This window comes from Myxocyprinus asiaticus, chromosome 9 (genome assembly GCF_019703515.2).
Source record: "Myxocyprinus asiaticus isolate MX2 ecotype Aquarium Trade chromosome 9, UBuf_Myxa_2, whole genome shotgun sequence".
Lineage (NCBI taxonomy): Eukaryota > Metazoa > Chordata > Actinopteri > Cypriniformes > Catostomidae > Myxocyprinus > Myxocyprinus asiaticus.
The window spans coordinates 50,469,360-50,495,119 of NC_059352.1; the positions used below are offsets into that span (position 1 = coordinate 50,469,360).

The window sequence follows — 25,760 nt, forward strand, 5'->3', positions numbered from 1 at the left end:
TTACTGATAATCTTCCCCTTTGCTGTAGCCCTCAAATCTCATTTGTGGTCATGTGACTTGCGATAACCAATGGTCTAGTGCGACTAATCCATTTTTTAACTGAACAAAAGCACAAATGACATTACAGAGCTTCAGTGCAGGGGAAGATCTTCTATGAATAATTAAAGTTTGGGTCAATTTCTCACATAAAGCTGTTGTAGAACTTCAGAAGACTTGGAATATTGTGCACAAGTCATACGAGACTAATTTTGAGATAATTTTATGGTGATTTTTAGAGCTTGGCAGAATAAATCACCACCCACTTCACTGAATGAACAAGAGTAGTTTCATTTTGTGTTTCAAGGAGGAAAGAAAAATAAAAGGTTCTGAACAACATGAGGGTGAGTAAACAGATGACAAAATGTTAACTTTTGGGTGAACTGTCTCTTTAAGTTCTTATGATGACTATAGATTGATATGAATGGTGCAGGTGGATCATCCTTTAAACCAGTGAGACATTGTGATCTACATTCATTGTTTCTTACGTCCCAACACAAACCTGGGAGTGACCTACTATTTATTCAACCCATTGTACTGACATAACTCACTTTCAATGGCTTTTGTCAGTTTATACAGCATTTCCGGAAGCTTAATAAACTTACAAAACACTCAACAATAGCCAGACATCAAGAGACCAGTTAAAATCATGTGGCTAGAAAGACTGTCATAAGACAAATATCTCTCCACTGAAACCATCTGACAGTTATGTATTTTTAGTATTTTTATACTGTTTAAAGTAACACAAGCATCTCCATCAGACAGTATCTATGATTTTCTCCAAACCTCCAGGCCTATTTTCAGAGCTGATTTGACAATGACCTGCCTAGCAATCTCAAAGACAAATGAACCAGTTTAAGGGCAATGCAAAGCAATTAAATGCAAAGAGACACCTTTAACTACAGTAATGTCATTTAAAACCTGTGTAATGATGAATTCACACATGAAACTGTCTAGTTTGACAGGGTCATCAAGTTCAACTGCTCAACAGAAACAGTCTGCTTCCATTAAATATGACACTTAACCTCTGATTAAAACTCATGAACATTGTTCTGTTAATGTGTGTGTGTGTGTGTGTGTGTGTATATATATATATATATATATATATAGTATATATGGGTGTATGTATGTATAATATATATATACACACACACAGTATATATGGGTGTTTGAATATAAATGTGTTTGCGTGTGTGTGTGTGTGTGTGTGTGTATATATATATATATATATATATATATATATATATATATACACACACACACACACACACACACACACACACACACACACAGTATATATGTGTGTGTGTGTGTGTGTGTGTGTATACTGATATATATATATATCAGTATACACACACACACACACACACACACACACGCGCACGCACGCACACAGTATATATGGGTGTGTGCGTGTGTGTGTGTGTGTATACTGATATATATATATATATATATATATATATATATCAGTATATACACACACACACACACACACACACACACACATATATACTGTGTGTGTGTGTGTATATATATATATATATATATATATACACACACACACACACACACACACACACACACACACACACACACAAACACATTTATATTCAAACACCCATATATACTGTGTGTGTGTGTGTATATATATATATATATATATCAGTACACACACACACACACACACACGCACACACAGTATATATGGGTGTTTGAATATAAATGTGTTTGTGTGTGTATACACAGTATATATGGATGTGTGTGTGTGTGTGTGTATACAGTATATATGGGTGTGTGTGTGTGTGTGTATACAGTATATATGGGTGTGTGTGTGTGTGTGTATACAGTATATATGGGTGTGTGTGTGAGATATATATATATATATATATATATATATATATATATATATATATATATATATACAGCATATATGGGTGTTTGTATATACATGTGTTTGTGTGTGTATACACAGTATATATGTGTGTGTGTCTGTGTGTGTGTGTGTATTACATATTTGTGTAGTGGGTGTATTACATGGGTTTAGACAGGTATATAGGTGTGTGTTCTGAGTGTGTATAAGTGTGTGTCAATGTAAGTGTCATAGATAAAATCTACTTTAATCAAAATGTTTAACAATCTCTTAATCAGAATCAGAATGAAAACCATCATTTAAAATGAACCGACACAATATTTCCTGTCAGAAATAATGATATATGCGCTCGTGATAAAAAAACATTATGATTAATATGATTAAACTTAAATAATTATGGTTTCTTTAATTTCGTAAATAATCTATGAATCGAATCATGGGGCAGGAGACATCTTCAACAAAATAATCTGACATCTTCAAAAAACGTAAGACAGTTATACAACAAATATGCAAATTTATATCATATACACACACATACACACACACATCCTTGAATTTATCAGATATATCCGTATTAATCTTGATCTCCGCAGCAAAAGAATAAAAGTCTCTGCTTCATACCTGTTCTGTCGGTGTAAATGAAGCTCAACCCGTCGCTGTTTCGCTCATATAAAGAGATTTGTGTTAATACATCATCATCTTATGAGCATCCACGTCGCGGAAAGAAAGAACTGCGTGGAAACGCCTTCGTGACGCGGAGCGGAGGATTGTTGAAGGAAACGACGCGTCGGAAATAACAGCTGGACATATGAGCTGTCAGTCATGATAGTGCGAGGAAACGATTGGATAACAGCACGGTAGGTCCCGCCTTTGGAACACATTGGATTCCAGGCTCCACCCCTTTATGGTGGTAGTAGTGAATGAAGTGGAGAGGGGCGGGGCTCAATATCTCTTTCAATTTTAGTGTGCTTTATTGGCATGGCAACTAACTGTGCACTTTAGTCAAAACATTTGCAGCTAAATAAAATACAATAAAATAAATATGCAGAATAAATAAAGACAAAAACAGTTTTTTAAATTTGAGGAATATTTTACAAGGGTATATTTCAATACTTTTTGACACCACCAATGAGACAAAGGCACGACAGGTATATGTGTACACACACACACACACACACACACACACACTCACTCACTCTCACTCTCACTCACTCACTCACTCACTCGTAAACACTAGCACACCCCTGTGTGTTGTGATAATATCAATGCCAGTGCTTCTATTTTGATCATAATAGGACAAACCAACAAAAAACACATATACTGTGTGTGTGTGTGTGTGTGTGTGTGTGTGTGTGTGTGTGTGTGTGTGTGTGTGTGTATATATATATGTAAGTGATGAATTTTTTCATACCAAAATTTATCGAAATAACGGTTCAGGTTTTTTGTGCATTTTCTGAAATAGATCAACAGCATGATTAATGAGTTATTTTGATGTTAAGCTGGGGAAAGTAAAAGTAAAACAAAACAAAACAACAAGCTCAATATGAACAGTGGACTCCACTGAGCAACACTGTCTAATGTTTCTCAAATTAATAATAATAATTACAAAAATTATGGATTAAAAAATAGCACATTGGGGGCCTTGGGTAGCTCAGCGAGTATTGACGCTGACTATCACCACTGGAGTCACGTGTTCGAATCCAGGACGTGCTGAGTGACTCCAGCCAGGTCTCCTAAGCAACCAAATTGGCCCGGTTGCTAGGGAGGGTAGAGTCACATGGGCTAACCTACTCGTGGTCGCTATAACATGTGGTTCTCGCTCTCGGTGGGCGCGTGGTGAGTTGTGCGTGGATGCACGGAGAATAGCGTGAGACTCCACATGCGCTATGTCTCCGTGGTAACGCGCTCAACAAGACACTTGATAAGATTGACGGTCTCAGACACGGAGGCAACTAAGATTCATCCTCCGCCACCCAGATTGAGGTGAGTCACAACACCACCACGAGGACTTAGAGCGCATTGGGAATTCCAAATTGGGGAGGAAAGGGGAGAAAATCTGAAAAATAAAATAAAATAAATAGCACATTTAATCATGCCCATTCACCCATAAAGAAATTATGCACATAAAACATCTTGACTTCTAAAGCCTCTTTTCATATACTCGTCTGCCACAATAATGTAATGTCTTTGAATTATCTTGATTTGGAGGCTTTTTTTAGTACATACAGATACATGCAATTAATTGCTATTAATTTTGTTAATTAACCCTATAACGCTGTGTGTATCAAATATGATACACAGCGTTTGATGGCTCCTGTTTCACTCTCTGTTCAGGCTGACGAGTCAAACAACTTATGGTATGTAAGTTTCACATGTTTATGGCACCATCTAGTGGTTATTTGTGAAAAAAGTGGTTTCAATGTTTATATCGATCTATTTAAAATGAAATGTGACTCTTATGTTGGGATAAATGACAGCTTATTTTAATAAAGTTGAAGTGACAGTAATGATTATATTGTTACTGATATTTTAAAATGAGTATTTGCTGAATATAAGCAACTTGTGCTTGGTTAAAATGTTGCATATTATTTTATTGAAAAATCCCTGTAACAATTAAGAAGGTAAGGAGGGAGCTGGGACCGGCTTAACAAACACATAGACATTTAATGAAACTTTTCAGTGTATAAAGAAACAAACACACACTGCTTTTCAGCCAGCTGCGTCAAATCATAAGGACATTCGGACATGCGGCCAAGCTTCGTGCATCTCTATGCCATCTGCCGCTGTCTCTTTTCCTTAAATACTCCTGCCTCCCCTCGCTGGAACGCAACGGGAAGTCATTTGCCACTTATGTTCCCGGCCTCCTCTGCCCAGACGCCACTCGGCTCCACCCTGCTCACCACAACCCCCTTTTAAATCCATGTATCAAATATGATACAACAGGCTTTTGAGGAATATCTCTCAATCATCGATACATTACAGTCATGCCCACCACAAAACAAATCACAGAACTTTCTGACATATACTTTTTATAAGTTATATATAAAGTGTGGACTAATATTTCTGTGTATTTTCATATATGCAGACTGCTCTGTCATTATAAAGATCCCATTATTTTACATTACAAGCTATTAAAATATCATCTCACCATAAATTCATGAGACCCAGTATGATAAAAAATTATTGTATTTGATTTGCTGAATTGAATGATACATTTCAATCCATATTTATAGACTACGGAGAGGAAGTTGTCATGGCCAAACTCTCAAATATTTGATATCTCTAAAAAGCCCAGAGAGTCCTCTGATAATACCCCAAGATTTACCACTGTAGGAAAAACTTCAATAACAAATGTCCTACACACAAATGAATTACTGGGCCTCAGGAGGATAATGACATTTAAAGCCTAAATGATCAAATATGATTTTTTTTTTCTTTTTACAGTTTGTCTAATGGTACTAAAAACAGTTTAATGTATAAAAAAAAAAAAATCAAATTTTCTGACAATTCTTTCACATGTCAGGCTTTACAGGGATAATCAGCATATTGAGTATTTCATTTGATACAAATTTTAGATTAACTGTCAGCCCTAATATTTTATTTGAACCTTTTTATGCTTGTTTGAACACGTCATAATATTCAGCTACAGTATACCCCTTTTTTATTTTTAAGGCTTTGATAAGTAGTTGCTGGTCATCTCTCTGCTATACTCACCTGTGCTGTTACTGTAGGTGCGTACGGTTGTTGTAGTTGTGGGTGGCGGTGAATCAGAATCCACTGACGCCGTGTCATCGTCTTGAGAACAGCCCGCCTGGATGGCACGCAGGTAACTATGGCTACGGGATCGGAAGCATGTGGGCATGGGCATATAAGGAGGCTCGATAGACCGTGAGTGAGGATGCATGTCTTCAAAACATGACTCGTCTGCATAATGCTGGCTCACCTCCATGTCTCGTACCTGCAGAGACAGTGACAGGTGATGTGGGTTGTCATGTGTGAGAAATATAGTGATGGATGGCAAGAAGTTATCGGTGATATGAAGCATACTATGATTGATACATTGTGTGTCTAAAGTGTGCAAACTAAATAGTGTAAACTGAGCATGCTCAGTCAAGAATGACAGATTTGGAAAGATGACATCAGGAACATGGCAAAAATCTCAATTTAATTTGTGTTAACAACTTAAAGCTACACTATGTAACCTTTTTTTGATAAAAAACAAAAATAACAAAATGTTATTAAAGAGAGAGTGCAACAAAAATCCATCTTCCAAACCATGTATTTACTTCACCCATATACACTTTGATAAACCTATAATAATGATGCGTATTGACGTCATACCTGTACACAGAGAAAGTAAGCTCCGTCTACTGTAGCGCATGTGTGGGAGTAGCTAAAGCTGAAAGTTTGTCACAACGAACGAGAAAAATTGACTATGGATCATTCAAAACGGCAAACCTCCAGGGAATCACCGGTTGTAAAAACAAAGAAACCCCAGACAGAGCAGAGTCTACAAGCAAAAAGGGAAAGCGACAGAGTCCATAATAAAACCCGAATCAACATCTGCTTGGCTTTTCAGAGGTGGCGATAACTCCGAGATCTGAAAGGATTTAAAAGCGACCCAGAGATGGCTATTTTCTTACTCAACAGGTAAGATATATTTATTGATATGGTTTATGTATAGTTGTATAATCACACACAGACACAGACACATACACACACACACGTCTGTAAAATACAATAATTATACTGTAATCGGTGCAGAACTTTTCACTTGCTAGCACACGTGTGTATTTTTCTTTATTACGGCAATAATTTATATAAATAAATCCTTTAGTCCTAGGCTTGCCAAGGACATGTGAGTCTTGAAATGATGTTGACCACTGGTTGGTAACAATGACAATCTATAAATTTGTTACTATCGTGGACTATTTGGCCAGAATATCCTGCAGTTATAAAAACTTTACAACGTTTGACCTTATCAGACTAGTAATCATTATGTCTAATGTTAACGAACGTTGCCTAACTTGTGTAACGTCATTTATTTCAAAACATCAATGTTTCCAATAAGTCAAAACAACAGCATAAGATATGACACTTATCTGCTCAAATGACATTTTCAGATGTCCGTCTTTTTTTCTTTCGTTATTTATTTGTCCATTCGCTCTGATAAGATGTTCTGTATCCATGTGTACCTCGAACCACATTCATCCGCGCAGAGGAGCAGAGCCGAATCACAATCAAAACAATGTTCTTCCGCAAGACACATGCAGTTTTATTTTTTAACCACTAGAGGGCCAAAAGTTACATAGTGTAGCTTTAATATTCTAAGAATGTTGATCTGTAATGCTTCAATAGAGAGCCATGCTGTTTAGTATGTATAAAATAATGCAGCAAGAGCATGGCACTACCAACACCGTTTCACCTTTTGATGGAACGTTAAACCGAAGTCCTGACTCTCTGTGGTCATTACAAATCCCAAGGCACTTCTCGTAAAGAATAGGGGTGTAACCCCGGTGTCCTGGCCAACATCCCCCATTAGCCCTTATCAACCATGGCCTCCTAATAATCCCCATCAATGAAATAGCTCTATCACTCTACTCCACTCCACTAATAGCTGTTGTGTGGTGAGCATACTGGCGCACTACGGCTGTCATTGCATCATCCAAGTGGATGCTGCACACTGGTGGTGGAGGAGAATCCCCTGTTCACTATGTAAAGCGCTTTGAGTGTAGTGTCAGAAAAGTGCTATTTAAGTATAACATTCATTCATAAAATACTATGTAAATTCAGCTGGAATTTTTTTTTAAAGTGCTTTTAAAAAATGTTGCAATAAGAACGCTTCCTCCTAACATTATGAAAACTTGTTTATCTCTAATATTTACATAATGGTACAGTACACTTTGTGGAACACTTCCTTTTACTTCATATGGGCGTCTGACCTGACTGATGCAGCTACCACGTCCAAGCGTGCTGTAGCCCTGACTGAAGTCATCATCATCCCAATTAGGGAATGGAGAACTGCCACCGATGCAGTCCAGGTTATCCAGACTACGATTCCCAGAGAACTCTCGCAGAGAAGGAAGACAACTGAAGAAAGGAAGAGATGAGAGATTACAAAGAGAAGAGAAAGATGACGAAAAGAAGAAAAGGCAAGAGGTGAGAGAAAGGTAAACATTCAGAATAAACAGCATGTGCGAAGCAGCCAAAGCTCGGCACTATTTCATATACAGTCTTGGTTTTTCTACTACACAAAAAGCAAATGGAAATGATGAAGCTATAAAGATATACCTGCCAATTCATATTTTATTCCAGAAATGTAATTTATCTATTCTACTTTCAAATAATACCCATCCATAAAAACCATCCATCCATAGGTTCGTCCATCCATCCATTCATCCATACGTTCGACCATCTACATTCGTTTATCCATTCATCCATACATAGAAACCATCCATCCTTCCATCCATTCATTCATCCATCCATCCATTGATCGATCCATTCCTCCATCCATAAGTTTATCCATCCATCCATCCATCTAAAATTGATCCATGCATTTGTCCATCCATCAATACATCCATCCATCTGTCTACATTCATCGATCCAGCCGTCCATAGAATCCATCCACCCATCCATCCATACATTAGTCCATCAATATAAACCATCATCCATCCATCCATCCATTTGAATAAACCTTTCATCAATCCATCTATCCATTCATCCATATGTTCATCCATACATTCGTACATCCATCCATCAGTCCATCCGTCAGTACAACCGTCCATCTATTCTTCCATTCAAATAAACCTTCTGTCCATCCATTCATACGTTTGTTTATCCATCCATTGATTGATCCATCCATATAACCACCCATCAATCCATACGTTCATCCATACATTCATCCATCTATCTAAACCATCCATCTGTACGTTCGTCCATCCATCCATCCAAACATTCATCCATGCATTCGTCCATCCATCCATTCATCCATATGAACCACCCATCCATCCATACGTTCATCCATACGTTCGCCCGTCCATCCATCCATCAGTACAACCGTCCATTTGTTCATCTATTCTTCCATTCGAATAACCTTCCTTCCTTCCATCCATCCATACGTTCATCCATCAGTCCGTCCATCCATCCATCCATCCAAATGCCATGCCAATGAAAAGTAAATGTAACATCCATCCATCCATCCATCCATCCATGACTCCATGATTGGTGTCATTTGTCTGTTGACCACAGGAGATGATCAGGGCCCGGGTAACTGGATGTAACTGAAATCTGGGAAGTTCTGTTTTTTAAGACAAGTTCCTACCAGAGAAATGTCCTCATCAATTTGTTTGAGCAGAACTGAGACACTATCCAATCAGACTGAAGCAACAGAACTAATGACCAATCAGCAAAGTGCCAGTTCTATTCAACATCCAGCAGAGTCCACAAACTCTGAGGAGGCTTTCTGTATTTTCAAGACTCAACTAATTGATCTGCAATGTTTAGTGCAAATTAAAACCCAACTTTACCCCATTTCTGACCATATATCAACTTCACGGAGAAAGCCACCAAAGAGTTGCATGTCCGAAAGCCACACAGACAACTATGCATCTCAGAATAGGAGAACTGTTTCAAGAGTGAGTCTTGGCCAAATGGTCAACTTATGTTTAATCAGCGCTCCTAATTTGAGAGGAATTTATGGCCCAGGTGGCTTTAAAAGCAGCACGCTGGTATGACGACTCTTTTGTGTGGTCAGTGAGGAGCTGCAGTTGGTCTGTCAGACAGACAGAGGGCTGTCTCTTCACTGCACTGACCTGACAGAGCGTCCAATCTGCTGTAGGGTAGTGATGCTGTGGATGGGGGACCAGAGAGCCTCCAGATCCCCCTGCAGCATTGAGTAGTCCAGCAGATGGCTGGAGAGAGGCAGGATTAGAGGTAAGATCAGGGGTGGGGAATGGGGAGGAGCTCTAAAATATAGGATATGTGAGAGGAGTGTACTTTTGTCTTGCTTTCCAGAATATCTTACAATCATCTAAACAAGATAAATTCACCTGATAAACAAAACTGCATAATGTATGATGAGTTGCTTTCAGAAATGTACAGTATTTTGAACATAATTGTATTTTGTCTTGTGGCACCAACAGATTTTTTCACTTGTTTTTTAATTGTTTATGTTTGAAACACACTTATATTCAAGATAAATTCTCTGAAACCAAGACACAAGTTTTAAAGATGTTTAGATATTTTTGCTGAAAAACTTATTTGTGAAAGAAGTAGATCTGAGTGATGGGGAAAGTTGAAGGCTTGGATAATATGGAAAAATGAGGGGAGGGCTTGAGAGAGGAAGGGTGGGGCTTCAGACCAAGCAGAAGGGTTTTCTAAATTTGGAGAAGGTTATTTTTAGTACAGAGAATTAAAACAAGTAAACAAATGTATTTATAAAAGAGGGGATGGGAGAGTTTAGATGGGGGAGATGGGGAAATGGGAGGAGTTTTAAAGTGCATAAAAAAACTGTGGTGGGGGGCTTGAGAAAAGAAGAGCAGGTTTTCAGACCTGGAAAGAGGATTTTAGCAGCTTGTAGAACATTATTTTGGGTACAGAGGAGTAAACAAGAAAATGTATTTATAAAAGAAGCAATGGGGAAAGGGGAGGAATTTTAACGTACAGAAAAAACTAGGGGAGGGGCTTGAGAGTAGAGAGGTGGAGCTTCAGATCAGGAAGGAGGGGTTTAAGATCTGACAGAAGGTTATTTATAGTTGAGAATTGAGTAGAATGAAAATCTATTGACAAAAGAAGCATATGAGAGAGATGGGGGAAGAGGAGGAGTTTTAACCTACAGAAAAACTAAGGGAGGGGCTTGAGAGTAGAGGGTGGGGCTTCAGATCAGGAAGGAGGGGTTTAAGACCTAAGAGAAGGTTATTGATAGTTGAGAATAGAGTAGAATGGAAATCTATTTACTAGAAAAGCATATGAGAGAGATGGGGAAAGAAGAGGAGTTTTAAAGTACAGAAAAAAACTAGAGGAGGGGCTTGAGAGAGGAAGCGTGGGGCTTCTGACCAAGAAGGAGGGTTTTATGAGTTTGGAGAAGGTTATTTTGAGTACAGATCAGAGACGAAAGGAAACTTATTTATACAAGAAGCAGATTTGAGAGATAGGAAAAGGGGAGGAGCTTTATAATACAAAACTAATGGGGGATGGGCTTAAGAGTTTATAGGTGGGGCTTCAGATCAGAAAGGAGAGGTTTAAGACCTGGGAGAAGGTTATTTTTGGGTAGACAGTACAACAGAATAAAAATAAATGATAAAAGAAGCAGATTGGTGAGATGGGGAGCTTTATAGTACAGGGAAAATAATAGAGGAGGGGCTTAAGAGTGGAGAGGTGGGGCTTCAGACCAGGGAGGAGGGATTTAAGACCTGGAAAATGTTATTTTTGGGTAGTGAGTTGAACAGAATTAAAACTTATTTATAAAAGAAGCAGATTGGAGAGATGAGAAAAGGGGAGTGGCTTTATATTACAGGGGAAAAAAAGGTGAGGGGGAGGAGCTTTTGAGTGGAAATGCTAATGAGTCCAGAGGGAATGGGTTGTTGACACAGATGTACATTTAAAAACTACACTGACTAAAGAACTGTTCTGGGTATTTGTGTCAATTATCACAAAAAATTAAATGGCCATATACTTCAAGGGTTTCTAAGATTTTTGATCTCATTGCTATCTAGGAGAAATAAATAACCCTTAAATGAAAATCTGAAAATATTAATTAAGAAGAAAATCCATAAGAATGTTCAGATGTAGGTCACATGACCAGATATCAGATATTTATCGGATTTAGAATCACAAATCCGTTACATATTCAATAGTGGTCCAAATAAAAAATAAAAAACTGATCTTATATGTGTTTTTGCAATTTACACACAAAACAACATCCAGATATTGGTTGACTTGCAGCCTTTATGACCACGAAATTGACAAAATAGTATCCATTCAATGTAAGATTGCAAAATGTGTTCTGTTCAGGTGCAAAAAAAGAGACACCATTGTTTAACATGATTTTACCATGACTGCACTTCATAAATGTGAATGTACAGCAGAAGGGCTGGTGAGAGAAACAGCATATGGTGGAAGAGAGAGAGACTATCTGTGCTTAATCTAACACATGAACAAGCACAGCTGGATTCTGAGTGTGTGTGTGTGTGTGCGACAGAGAGAAATAAATGCAGTTAAACTAATCCTAAATCACAAGGCATGAAATAACTTAGCTCACACCTCAGGCAGGGTCTTTGGCATTGTGACAGAGCACCAGAATGATTATCTGTGTTTGTACCCTAATATATCTTCAGCCTTCTGTACAGAAACAGATTGCTGTGGTTTTGTGAAGCTTGCAGTGTGTGTGTGTAAATAACCAAAGTCCACTGGGCGCCTATCTTGATAACGACCCCCGAGAGCCATTTCTAGTCATGTAAGCTCCTATTAACTTGGATGGGGAAAGACCAACATCTTTAAATGGGTCATGAAATGCTCTTTTTTTATATAGTTTTATTATGTTCCCTGAGGTCCACTGATAATTTGTTTTTTCATAAAACTCTAATTTAGTAATATATGATTACTTTGCACCCTGTCTCTGGCCCTTTGTCTGAAACGCTTTTTTTTGGCATAAGTGCCTCCTTAAAACTTCAACATAAACGCCTATTGTAATAATTGGCTAACATCGTGCAGCCCCTCAAATCCAGCCTTTTTTGAAACTCAATCTGAAGAGAATAAGCATGCTCCACAACATTATAAAACTAAATTTCAGGGTTTGCACATAACGCACATCAACACGTTGCATCTGAATATATTAAACTGTTCATCTTTAGCACAGCTGTTAACACTCACACCCTGTCTACACCGGGTACGAGAGTCGTGTCAAAAGCAATAGAACCCGTTATAATCAATGATGCTGTCTACCATGGAAGCATCCATTGCGGCATGTCGCATTGCGCCAACAGTAAACAGATGTACTGTCCCATTTTGCACTGCACGTGCTGGCACTATAACTGCCAACAACACAAATAAATGGTTTCGAAAGTTTGTCAACGCGCCCGGAGTACTCAGTGCTCAAAACAGCAAGAGGCAGCAGCTGAATAGCTGACAGAGAATAGCTTCTCTTCTTCAGAATTGTAACTTGACACCGCATCTTTTAAAAGCAGCCCAAGACACATCATCGGAGGTGAGCTTCCCTCCCTCCAGGACATCTATACCAGGCGGTGTGTGAAAAAACTCGGAGGATCATCAGAGACTCCAGCCACCCGAGCCATGGGCTGCTCTCACTGCTAACATCAGGCAGGCGGTATCGCAGCATCAGGACCCGCACCAGCCAACTTCATGACAGCTTCTTCCACCAAGCAATCAGACTTTTGAACTCTCGATCGATCACTATACCTATATCAGCACCGCACTTTATTAGCCTCAGACTGGACTCACATTTTATACTTCTCTTAATAACACACTGGCAACTGACTATCAACCGACAGCGGAATGTCTTCACAACACTTCATATTTCCACTGATTACATGGGGGGGGGGGTTACAGGGTATTTTTATTGTATACAGTCTTCTTATTTTGTGTATACTGTATATTGTATATTATTAGGTGTATATTGTGTTGTGGAACAGATGTGTAAACTGTGTTATGTGTAAATCAGATGTTTACTGTAATTGTCATACAGCTATGTTGCTTGGAATTGCACCCAAGACTTTCACCCACTGTTGCACCTGTGTATATGGTTGAGTGACAATAAAGGGATTTGATTTGATTTTGATTTGAGATATGTATCAAACAGTCAAAGACGTCTGTCAGTGCATGTTTAAATACAAAAATAATTTAAAATAGTCCAGACGGATCCCCTTTGGTGTTAGGAATAGTTAGGCTACAGTCGGCCTTGTTTGTGGTTCTCTCTATGTTTACGAACAAAAGCACCAGTGGGCGGGGCCAAGGGTGCGATGATTTTATGTAAGCGTTAATGTTTTTTCGCTGTAGAGGCAGTCATGTATTATTGTACCCCAAATGATGTAGGGTTGTTGCGGAAGTAGAGAATGAGGTGTTTTTGCAGCTTGGTTTCAATAAATGCTTTTATTGCACTGGGGATTAAGTTTTGAGTTTTTCTTTTTTTTTGGTGATTTTCTCCCCAATTTGGAATGCCCAGTCCCAATGTGCTCTAAGTCCTCATGGTGCCATCTTATCATGTGGCTTGTTCAGCGCATTATCGCGGAGACGTAGCGCATGTGGAGGCTTCATGCTATTCTCCGCAGCATCCACGCACAACTCACCACACACCCCACCGAGAGCGAGAACCACACATTATGGCAACCACGAGGAGGTTACCCCATGTGACTCTACCCTCTCTAGCAACTGGGCCAATTTGGTTGCTTAGGAGACCTGGCTGGAGTCACTCAGCACGCCCTGGATTCGAACTCGAGACTCCAGAGGTGGTAGTCAGCGTCTTTACTCGCTGAGCTATGCAGGCCCCCAAGTTTTGAGTTCTGAAATTTAAAGTATGTTTTTTATAATAGAAAGACCTCTTATAAGTCAAAATATCAAGGGAAATTTAATTCCTCAAGACATGACCCCTTTAAAACTGTTTGCCAAGCTTACGTTTCGATAAAAAGTCAAATCACCAATACATTCTGGCAAAAGTTATGGCATCTTCAGTTCAAATAAGACTACAGCAACATATTTTTTATGGACATTTTAAGGATATATCCACACTAATCCGTTTTTGCTTGAAAACGCATAGATTTTTCAACATTTACGCCTCTCATCCACACTAGAACAGCATTTTCCTTCAGCAAAACCTTTCAAAACGCTGTCTATTACTGCATATTTTGGAAAACGATGACATTAGGAAACTGAAAACGAAGATTAGTGTGGATGTGGCCTAAAGCAAAAAGACCAGGGTGTTTTATATATATATATATATATATATATGATAAATTGATGTGTCTTATAGTAAAACATTGGATCCATAGAAAAGAGAAAAGTCACAAATGAGATCTCATTTGTTTCTCCTAAACAGAAATGACATTACATGGAGAACAAATGGAGACTTCTGCTTAAGTCTCTTTCTTCCCGAGCAAACACCCAAATACTCATGCAAATACAAATGTGTGTCCTGTAAAGTTTAAGAACGGATCTCAATAACGTCCTGCCCTCTAATACACTCACATCTGTCTTCTGAAAAGTTTCAGAAGAGATCTCAGGACATTCTACAGCAAAAAGACCAGTGGATGTCCTTGCCAACAAGACAACTGGATCTTTTTGTGGAAATCTGAAACTTCCTGTCCTACAAATTGGTATATATAACTGTCACCATGTCTTGAGAGTTCCTGACACTACAGGTTAAAAACAATCACAAAAATGGACAAATTTTCTAGCCATGTTGTGCATTGTGAACTCGCCCATTTATTTTTCAATGAGTCGCCTCCTTTTACTGTGTGTTCACTTACTTTCTGGAAGGGAACTGGTCACTGAGTGATTGCTGTGTTGCACGTAAATAGCTCTGCCTCCGCGCGGCGATTTTCGGTGAGGGTGTGGGACTGCCATCGGAGTCGTCACTGTCCTCCAGGTCGGCCATGGCTTTCACATAACTGCCGCTGCGCATCCGTCTGCAGGGGATCTCACCCATTGGCCCACTTCTCCCCATAGTTCCTAACCACTCACCTGTAGAGGGCATCTTAACAAACACCAGAGAACACCATCAATCCAATACTGTGAGTTTTCTCAAAACAGCAAGCTTCAGTCTCATTGGCTGGAGTCAAGTGCACAGGTACTCTATCAGTCCGTGGGAAAAGAAATTGTGCCTATGTAACCAGTCCTACTCAGTCCGCTCTGAGCGAGATTTTAACTGACGTCTCCGGCATGGGAGGCGGGCATGCTAACTAGGAGGCTAAAGGCTACAGCCTCTAGTGTCAGTCGCTAGTGCACCTCTTAAAGCCAAGGGAGTGAGGTTTACATACTGCACAGCTACCTAACAGCTGGCTCCCGTTACACCTACAGAGCAAAAATTTAAAAGTTTTGTTTTCCAGTAAAAATATCGAAACACCCTTAAAACAAGATACATTTACGTGTGAAGCAATTGGCATTTTTAGATGTTTTAAGAGAAATCTAATAATTTTATAAATGTTTTTGCTGCTAAAAATCAAGAAAAGTAACTGCCTGTGGGGTACGAAAAATAATTTTTTTTTTCTTTTTTTCCAATTTTAAGCAAGTTAACTTTTCATAACCCATTGTGTAGAAAATGTTTCTGTTCTAATTTTGTTCAATAAATTAAATAGTGAAGACTGGGATGATAAGGTGTTGAGTCAAAAGTCAAGTTACACAAAAGTCAAGTGTTTCGTATGTTGGTTTCAAACATCTGGTTCAAAACCCGTAATGTTTATGAAATCCTCTAAACTAAAATTTCAAAATCATATTTTTGTTATAGTATCATTAATGTATGCAACTATTTATCAATTACAATATATTTTTTGGCCAAAACAATACTTTGATATTTTTGCATGTTAACCTTTCCATTTTTGTTGTTTTGTGCCTCATAATTGTTTTACTTTTTAAATTTTGCCTATAATACCTTGTTTAATGCAGGCGTAGATTTAAAGAAAGGCATATTTGGTTTTTGTTTTTGGTGGGGTGATATATACCCCCCAATGTTCACATTAACCTATGGCCCGTTCCATTGTGACAGCGTATCACATTCTATATAGTGTGACAACATCCCGCTTGTGTTCAATGAACTTCAATGTATCTTTTTCCCTGGGCAATAATGGTGGAAATTTTCAATAGCTTTTTTATAGCCAAGTCTACGCAGAAATTGTGAGAAATATTCACACAAAAAGTGTGACAACTAACCTGGTCTCCCCTATACTAAACTGAAACTAGAAACTAAACTAAAACGAATGGTCCAGACTAACGACACACCCTACCACATTACCTCTAGGTGGCGCTTATTTGCTACACAGATGTTTTCAGGCCTTATTTTGTTACTGTATGTGTGTATACATACAACTTATGTATACGGGGACTTGATCATTTTAAGTGTAAACTTGTTTTGCCACATAGCGCCCCTTTTTGGACCCACCGGCAGGTCAACAGAGTTGAAGAGATTAAAAACTGTGACAACTAACCCTTGTCTCCCCTATCCTGAAAAACAAAACTGAAACTAGAAAACACTGAAAAACTCAAACTAAACTAAAACGAACAGTCCAGACTGTTCACGCTATAAATTCGCCAACAAAGTCAAAAGTTTTGCTGCTGAAATCACCAAAATGGCACCAAATGCGAGTTTTATTTTTAGTTGTAAATTATGTAATCAACAGGAAAGCACATTTTATTAACCACACACCCTACCACATTACCTCTAGGTGGCGCTTATTTGCGAAGCAGATGTATTCAGGCCTTATTCTGTTATTTTATGTAACATAAATGCAAAAGAAATGGTTATCTATTAAAAGTTCAGATTCTAAGCTTTCAAACGATACCTCATATGCCTGACATATGTATCCGGGGACTTGAATATTTTAAGTGTGACCGTTTTTTGCTACATAGCGCCCCTTTTGGACCTGCAGGAGATTAAAAAGTGTGACAACTAACCCTGGTCTCCCCTATATTGTAAAACAAAACTGAAAAATAGAAAAACTCAAAATAAATAAAACGAACAGTTCAGACTATTCACACTATAAATCTGCCAAACAGAAAGTATAAAGTTGCTGCTGAATTTGCCAAAATGGCTTCAAAACTAAGGTGTATTTTTTAGTTTAAATTATGTAATCAACAGGTAAGCATATTTTATTAATCATACGCCCTAACCCAAAAACCGATACTAAACCAAACCATCATTGGAGTGAAAATTTAATCTTAGAGGGAAAATGCAATGCAACCTGCACTTGTCAGTAATTTGGCTGAACTGGGTTGATTTCAGGGTGCATGAACTTTTGGAATCACCATGTTGATTTTACATGGGATCAAACAAACAAAAGCTAAACAAAATTGAAATTACAAAATGAAATTAAAATAGAAATAGAAACTAAATTCAGAACTATACTCACCCTCCCTCGAACCTGTAGGTAGTTGCTGCCCATGTCCTGTTGAACTGACTTTGACTTCAGTAGGGTGCGATCCAGGGTGGCCGAACCCTTCTGGCATACTTGCCTGGTGGGCCCTAACGTGAGCGTGGACCAGGGTGACCCTTTACTAAAGTCCCCATCAAACATCATCACTCTTCCTCTACTACCTCCTCCACCCGGTCCTGGGAGTGCAGGGAGCGCCTGGTGCTTCAGGTCGCTGTTACTTTTTGAAGATTTGAGCGTGTGCTCACTGATGGTGCTGCATCCCTGCATGATGTACCTGGATGCCACCTGGCTGTCCGGCCCTGGCCCTGATCCCACCCCCTGCCGACCCAATGTCATCATGGCCATGGGGTTTCTATAGTTACTCATATCACTGTCCAAGTCGTCGGAGCTCCAGTATCCAGACATATTCGATCGTGGCCTCCGTTTAGCCGTTCCTTCACTCTTTGCGCGGTCTTTGCTTTTGCTCCGACGATGTTTGTCGTCACTATCTGATGATCTGCTATTGCGGCCGTTCACGTTACCCTTGATGGCAGAATTTTCTAGCGACTGTGATTTTGCAAAAAGTTTCTGGACAGAGTGAACTAAATAGCGTATTTTTCCCGGACTGTCCGTGCGCTGTTGTTGTTGTTGTTGCTGTTTCGTTGTTGTCACCGCAGTGCTACGATGGAACTGTAATGTGCTGAAGCCGTCCTGTTGCCCTGGCAACTGTTTCTCGAACTGGTCCAGGAGGTTGGGGGGTATACGGTTCATCTTTCCTGCCCCTGGAGGAAAAAAAGGTAATTAGAAGGGGTGTAGTAGTGGTCACAGTTTCGGTTCAGTTCAGTATATACTTTATATGTTGCTATTAGGAGTACACGATTAGCTTAATTTGAGGCTGATAAATGATATTTTAACACAGTGATAGGCTTATACCTGTCTGATTTTCTATGTATGTTTTTCAAAAGTGGCACCAAATGGAATTGCAATCTTTTTTTGTGAATCCTCGACTGGGTCGGACATCTCAACCAATGGTGTGAGTTTTGGGTAAGACTACCTGTTTGTCCAAAGTGTTTGAAACTTGTTTGTAAAACAGTCATTCATTTTGCAATTCTGTCTAATTTATCCTTTTATACGCTTGCTTCATCACTGTGACGAGGAGGAGGGCGTGGCCAGGCTGTAACGATGGACGCCCGGCGCTGAATCAGCCCAATCGGCTGGGAGAGGGATAAAAAGGAGCCGGGGACGCCAGTTGGAGAGAGAGAGAGAGAGACGCACGCAGCAGTCCTGTGTGTGTGTGTGTGTGTGTGTGTGTGTGTGTGTGTGTGTGTGTGTGTGTGTTTGTGTTATGCTGGAAAGCAGTTTTATGTTGTTTTTTGTTCATTTGTTTATTCAAAGTTGACGTTGACTGCTCAGCCGGTTCCTGACACCTCCTTGCACGTTCTGTGAACCTGTTACAATCACTAATTGCCCCTTGTGCAATTTGCACAAATTTTGGCCATGTTTCTCACTTTATTTAACAAGTATTGACTCACAACCAATTAAATTCTTTGTAATTTCTCCACATTACCACGTGCGACCCTGCATCCACATGTGTGGACATTGTATTTTGGCTTCGCTATATGCAGCGCATAATTTCAATTCATTTAAACTGACTGATCTTAGTTCAGGAGACTCTGTGTTGTCAGTAAAGTGTTAACTTTTGATGCACCGAATCATGTGAATCGTGATTCGCCACTACATGGCGCCGATCTCAGCGGAGTTTGTCTTTGTGAGAAACGGCAACAAAACTACATCTGGTGAGTAACCTAATTACGTTTTTATATTGAAACTTATTTGAGTCAAAAGATTAGAGTCTTTAGTTTCATCCGAAATGCCATTTTACACATTTTAGCGATTTTATCGTGAAATGCCACACTGCTAAACACAATGTACACTAATGTGTATTTTAGTGCATTTATTCTTTAGAAATCCTACTGTACATTTTCACACTGAAAAATGTGTCTTTCAGAGGCTTTATATGGAGTTAGGATGAAAATAAGGTGCATTTCAAACTGTTCTGAGATCAGTGCAGACAGACAGCACACTGGAGGTTAAGTCATTCACTAAATAGGGAGCAAGGGAGCATCCTATAGCTCTCTATGCAGTTAAGTGCATTCACTCCTAAAATCTGATCAAAAGTTCAGTTTCAGGCTGCAGATGATGTTTGGATCACTCAACATGTTTGACAGACATGAGACAATGATAATCAGTACATAGATTCAGAATTTATAATGTATCATTTTATTTTAACATGGTTGACAGTGATTGGATGATGCTGGACATTACTTTGAATCAGAATTAATTATGATAATTTCTGATGTAATGTCTGTAACATCTCAAAAACATGAATAACCAACACACCTGGAAACATAATGAACAATTTGATAACATTTTCTATAGCTTGGTTTTATTTAGAATTTAATTTAGATGTTAATTTAGATGCATTAGACGCTTCTATGTTGCCATCGTTTTTTTAGGAAAACTATTTGCTCTATAATTTTTTTTAAAGAAATGTGCATGTTTATAAGGTGCTACTAATTACAAATCAAAAAGGGAAATGGAAAATGCACATAGCAGACACGCAGGGGTCTCAGGAGGTTAACAAAGAAAGTCAAATGGGTTTGGAATGACATAAGGTTGAATAAATAATGACAGAATTTTCATTTTTGGGTGAACTTACCCTTTCTATTTCTTACCAGATATCGTCGCTGATCCACTACTTATCATGGCAGTTCGTCCCACTCCGAGACCCATTCCCATGGACATGGACGTCCCCAGGGTCCCTGTACCAATTCCCCCGATACTGTCCCCCGCAGAGTAACCGAACTCACCCTGATCAAAGTGTGAGTTGTAGTGAATTCTGGGGAAGGTGCTACTGGAAGACAGCTGGTTGTTGAGGGGCATTATGCAGTCGGGCGGGAGGCCAACCGGGATGGGTGACGGAGAGAAGTGATGGGGGTCCAGGGCTCCGTAGTGGTCCATGGCTGCTGGGTGGATAAACGGGGTATGAGACAGGGTGGAGGACGCAGAGGGTGGGTGACTGGGAGAGCGGGGCGGCTCGCAGTCGGACAGGTGTTGGGTGCGTTGGAGAGTGTAGCCTTTCATGGCAGAATGGGGCGACACCCCCCCACCCTAGATCAGGAACATGGTGTCACCAGGAAGAAACAGATACCCTAAGAAAAGAACAAAAAGAGAGGGAAATTAAGAGTGTAGAAACAATATTGATAACAAAACTTTTTAAATTTTCGGAGCAAAATGTGAATGATGCTTTCTCCTGCAAAACTCGCCACCTCATTGACCATGTTTCTTATTAAATATTTTTGTCTCGTTTTCCAGTAAATATTTTTAAACATCCTTAATACGAGATGCATTTACTTGAAAATAAATATTACTAGGTAATTAGTAATACTAGTATAATTACATGCTATGTCAATTGATCATTCAAATTAATCAATATAATAACATATATTAATATTTGTTTAGAAATTGAACATATGCTAATTCAATATATAAAGATTAAATATTTATAAATGTAATTTATAATTCACTTAATTTTAAGACATTAAGTTATTGTGTCAGACGAATAAAGCATTGAATAAACAATACTAAAAACTGGCTTTAGAAGTCAATATTTTGTTTCTTTTATTTTCTATATCACTGAACATCAGCCTGTCACTGGCCTACATGATTAACTTCGTTAATGTTTATATAATTAATTGCACTGAATTAACATTAAATCGACAACCTTAAAAATACATAAAATCTTCTTTCATGAATCACGAACACATTTTTGTGTAAATCGTTTGTAAAGCTTTATAAAGTTTTCATATTTTCAAAATGTTAGTTGGTATGAATAAAATTAACACCTGCTCTTGTCCAAGAGTAAATTGTAAGACATCTGAACATGTTGCGTTCTTCAAGCAAACTGCCATGACTAAATTAGGCAAATTAGGTAAAAAAGAGATTTGTTGTTTTCTTTTTAAACACATATATATATATAACCCTTTAAAATTACCTGCATTTATGTATACATTTGACTTAAAACCTTTTTTGATCTTCATCTACGTTACAATAATAAACAAACACAATCTGTTTTAACTAATAACACACAAATTATTGTATTGTTCTTGTACATACTGAGTACATCATTCAAACATTCACAGTGTAGGTTGGAAAAAGTATGTGAACCCCTAGGCTAATGACATCAATAAAAGCTAGTTAGAGTCAGGACTTGGCAAACCTGGCATTCAATAAATGAAACGAGATTGGAGGTGTGGGTTAGAGCTACTTTGACTTATAAAAAGCACTCAAACATTTTGAGTTTGCTATTCACAAGAAGCATCTGCTGATGTGGACCATGCCTCACAAAAAACAGATCTCAGAAGACCTACGATCAAGAATTGTTGCTTTGCATAAAGCTGGAAAGGATTACAAAGTTATGTCGAAGAGCTTAGATATTCATCTGTCCACAGTTAAACAAAATGTCTATAAATGGAGATGATTTAGTACTATAGGTACTCTCTCTAGAAGTGGCCGTCCAGTCAAGATGACTCAAAGGGCACACCGCAGAATGCTCAATGAGGTAAATAAAGAACCCTAGAGTTACAGGAATCATTGGAACTGGTTAACATCTCTGTTCATGAGTCTACTATACGGAAAACATTAAACAGGTATGGTGTCCATGACAGGACACAACGAAGGAAGCCGCTGCTTTACAACAAAAACACTGCCGCATGCCTGAAGTTTGCCAAAGACTACCTTGACACTCCACAACACTACTGGGAAAATGTTTTGTGGACTGATGAAACTAAGGTTGAATTGTTTAGGAAGAACACGCAGCACTATGTATGGTGTAAAAAAGGGCACCACATACCAACACTGTGAATGTTTAATGGGATGTGTTCAATAAAGACATGAAAGATTATAATTGTTTGTGCTCCATGTCAAGCCATTTTTATTGACCTCTTGGACTGTTTGATTAAAAAAAAGAACCTCTGATGACAGAAACAACATGCGATGAGAGTCAGTTCCTCACTTGTTTTGAGATGCTATTTTGTTTTCTAAGTCAACATTTTACGATGAGAATGCACTTCATTCATGAAAACGATTGTAATTTTTGAATTCTGGCTATTATTGGAATTTTGGTTGCACAAAAAACTTGATAAAAACTATAAGTAAATTAATCAGATATTGTTCTCAGAAAAATCAAATATCAGTCAACCTCCAGTTGTTATCTAATACAATGACATTCAGACATTTCTTTAAGTATGACTTGAGTGTTCAAACTTTTCATGGTGCCACTGTAGGTAAACAATCTTCTTTTGGCAGTCAACATGTTTGTGGTACAACTTGTGAAACCCATTTCTTTCTCTCTCTCTCTCTTTCTCTGTGTGTGTGCATGTGCTGAGTGAGTGGGGAAGAGCGTGTCGAGTGTTCGGCAGCAGTGCCAGGTACGAGTGTATGGAAAACTTTTTTTTTCATTTATCTGTCTCTGCTATCTTTGTTGTAGATTATATTATGTGATTTTGTTGCTCTTGGTAAAACCTGTAAGTGAAAGAGTGGTCAATTTAGTGGGGTTTTTACTCCCAGTCTTTGTACTGGGAGTATGGCGACTCCAGGTGCAGAGAGTTTAGAATATTTGATGAGGCGTCATGGGGTGAAAATTTATTCAGCTGCTAGAGTGGAGGAGTGTAGTTTGGCTGTGAGTGCAGTAATTGGACTTGAGAATGTCTTGGCGTCGCGGATGAACAACGCCATTGTTGTGTTTGTCAAGACAATTGAACTAGCAAATCTGTTAGAGAGTGGTGTGGAGATTGGTGGCATATTTACTTCAGTAAATTCTTTCTACTCCTTCAAAGTGAGTGACATTATCTAATGTACCGCCATTCATTAAGAATGAGTTTTTAATTGGAATGCTCTCTAGATATGGAAAATTGGTCTCTACAATAAAGATGATTCCAATCGGAAATAAGTCCTCTTTATTGAAACGTGTTGTCCTTCAGGTGCTATGTTTACATGGTTTTGAAGGATAATGCTGATGAACTTGATCTGACTCTTAATTTTCATTACAAAGATTTCAATTATGCGATTTTCGCCACAACAAATACAATTAAGTGTTTTGGTTGTGGTGAAAATGGACATTTGGTATGTGCTTGCCCAGAAAAACGCAAAATCCTGACAAAAGCGCATCAGCTGTTAATTCTGACGAGAACGTAGCAGAAATGCTAAATGTAATTGCCGCAGTTGATGCGGAGGTGCCGGGTCCAAGCAGGGCACTGGTAGCTTCAATAGATGTGGGGAAAAGTTCTGGGACAGTGATGGAAAAAACTGTTGAAAAAGATGTAATAGCTGCTGCTGGAGTAGAAGAGGTTGAAAATTCCTTAGAGGCTGATCAGGCAGCAGGTGGATCAGACGAATCGGAAGATAGTAACAGTGAAGATGAGGCAATGGAACATGATATGGTAAATTTAGAGACTGAAGACTCTATGGTGGAAGCAGAAGAATACTGTTTTTTTAAAACCCCTCAAAAGAGGAAGCTGATGGAATGTCATGCTGTTAAACAGGCAAAAAAACGGATGGTCATAATGTGAGCTAGACTGATGCGGAAAGTGAAAGTGATTTTTCCAAATGCAGTGTTACGGGCAGCTTACCCCAGAGCGGTTTCTCTAGCCGAACTTACACTGTAGATGACATAAAGTAATGAAAAATGTGAGGAAATTCAAAATGGAGGAACATTTTCAATAAATAATGTAGTTCATTTAAAAAGCAAAAGCTTTTAAGAGCAAAAACTGTTTTACTGACCAGGAGGTTTACCGACTAAAGAAAATTCTTACCAAGTTAAATGCTCAGTCAGGAGGGTCCAGTGAAAATAGCCAGAATAGCCTTTTTTGGCTTTATTGCCTCTTTTGTTTTTTTCTTTTCTCAATTATGGGTGAAATAAATCTTGCTTCCTTAAACATCAATGGAGCAAGAGATATTAGGAAGAGAGCTATGTATTTGAAATAATGAAACAAAGGGGGTTGATGTATTATTTGCACAGGAGACTCATAGTGATGTATCAAATGCAGCAGAATGGGCAGAAGAATTTGATGGGTTGGCAATTTTAAGTCATTCTACCTCAATAATTGGTGGAGTTGTTTTGTTGTTTTCCAAGAACTTTATACCATGTTCATACAAAGTTGAAGAAATAACCAAAGGTAGGCTTTTGAAGGTCAGAGCTTTGTATGAAAATAGTTTTTTTATTTTTATTTGTGTATATGTTCCAACCATGACAATTGATAGAATGCTATTTTTGAATACTCTGTGTAATGATTACATTATTGTAATACAGAAGATTTTTTATTGTTAGGTGGGGATTTTAATTGTACTGAAAATGTATTAGATAGAATCATGTTGTACCACATATGCAATCACTAAAGAGGTTAATTCAATTGATAAAATCTCATGGTGTTATTGATGTCTGGAGAAATTTCCATGGCACACAGAGACAGTACACTTGGGCACATGCATATGATAATCAGTTATCTTTGGCAAGGCTGGATAGATTTTGGATAGATAACCAAAGAAGCTAATAAGAAAATTAGCAAGGCTTTGACTTTGGGGGAACTTGAGATGGCCCTTAAAAGTATGGAAAGTGGAAAAGCGGCAGGTATCGATGGTATTCCAGTCAAATTTGATAAATTATTTTGGTCAGAGGTGGGTCCAGATTTAGTAATAGTGCTTAATGAGAGTTTAACCAA

The 25,760-nt window shown here is 38.5% G+C and overlaps 1 protein-coding gene across 4 annotated transcripts in view; it reads right to left on the reverse strand.

The window, feature by feature from the left end:
* dlgap4b (discs, large (Drosophila) homolog-associated protein 4b) overlaps window positions 1-21,126 on the reverse strand; it is a 46,821-nt gene extending 25,695 nt beyond the window's left edge. Inside the window, exons 1-6 of one of the 4 annotated variants that reach the window (XM_051706365.1) lie at window positions 20,718-21,126; window positions 17,992-18,764; window positions 15,400-15,611; window positions 9,718-9,870; window positions 7,849-7,996; window positions 5,621-5,864 (exon numbers count right to left, since the gene is read on the reverse strand). In XM_051706365.1, coding sequence (XP_051562325.1) covers window positions 5,621-5,864; window positions 7,849-7,996; window positions 9,718-9,870; window positions 15,400-15,611; window positions 17,992-18,764; window positions 20,718-21,126 — 1,939 coding nt within the window. Of the gene's footprint in view, window positions 1-5,620; window positions 5,865-7,848; window positions 7,997-9,717; window positions 9,871-15,384; window positions 15,612-17,979; window positions 18,765-20,717 lie in introns of all 4 variants that reach the window. The other 3 variants (XM_051706366.1, XM_051706368.1, XM_051706367.1) reach the window with 3 other exon arrangements.
* Between the last annotated feature and the right edge of the window lie 4,634 nt (window positions 21,127-25,760).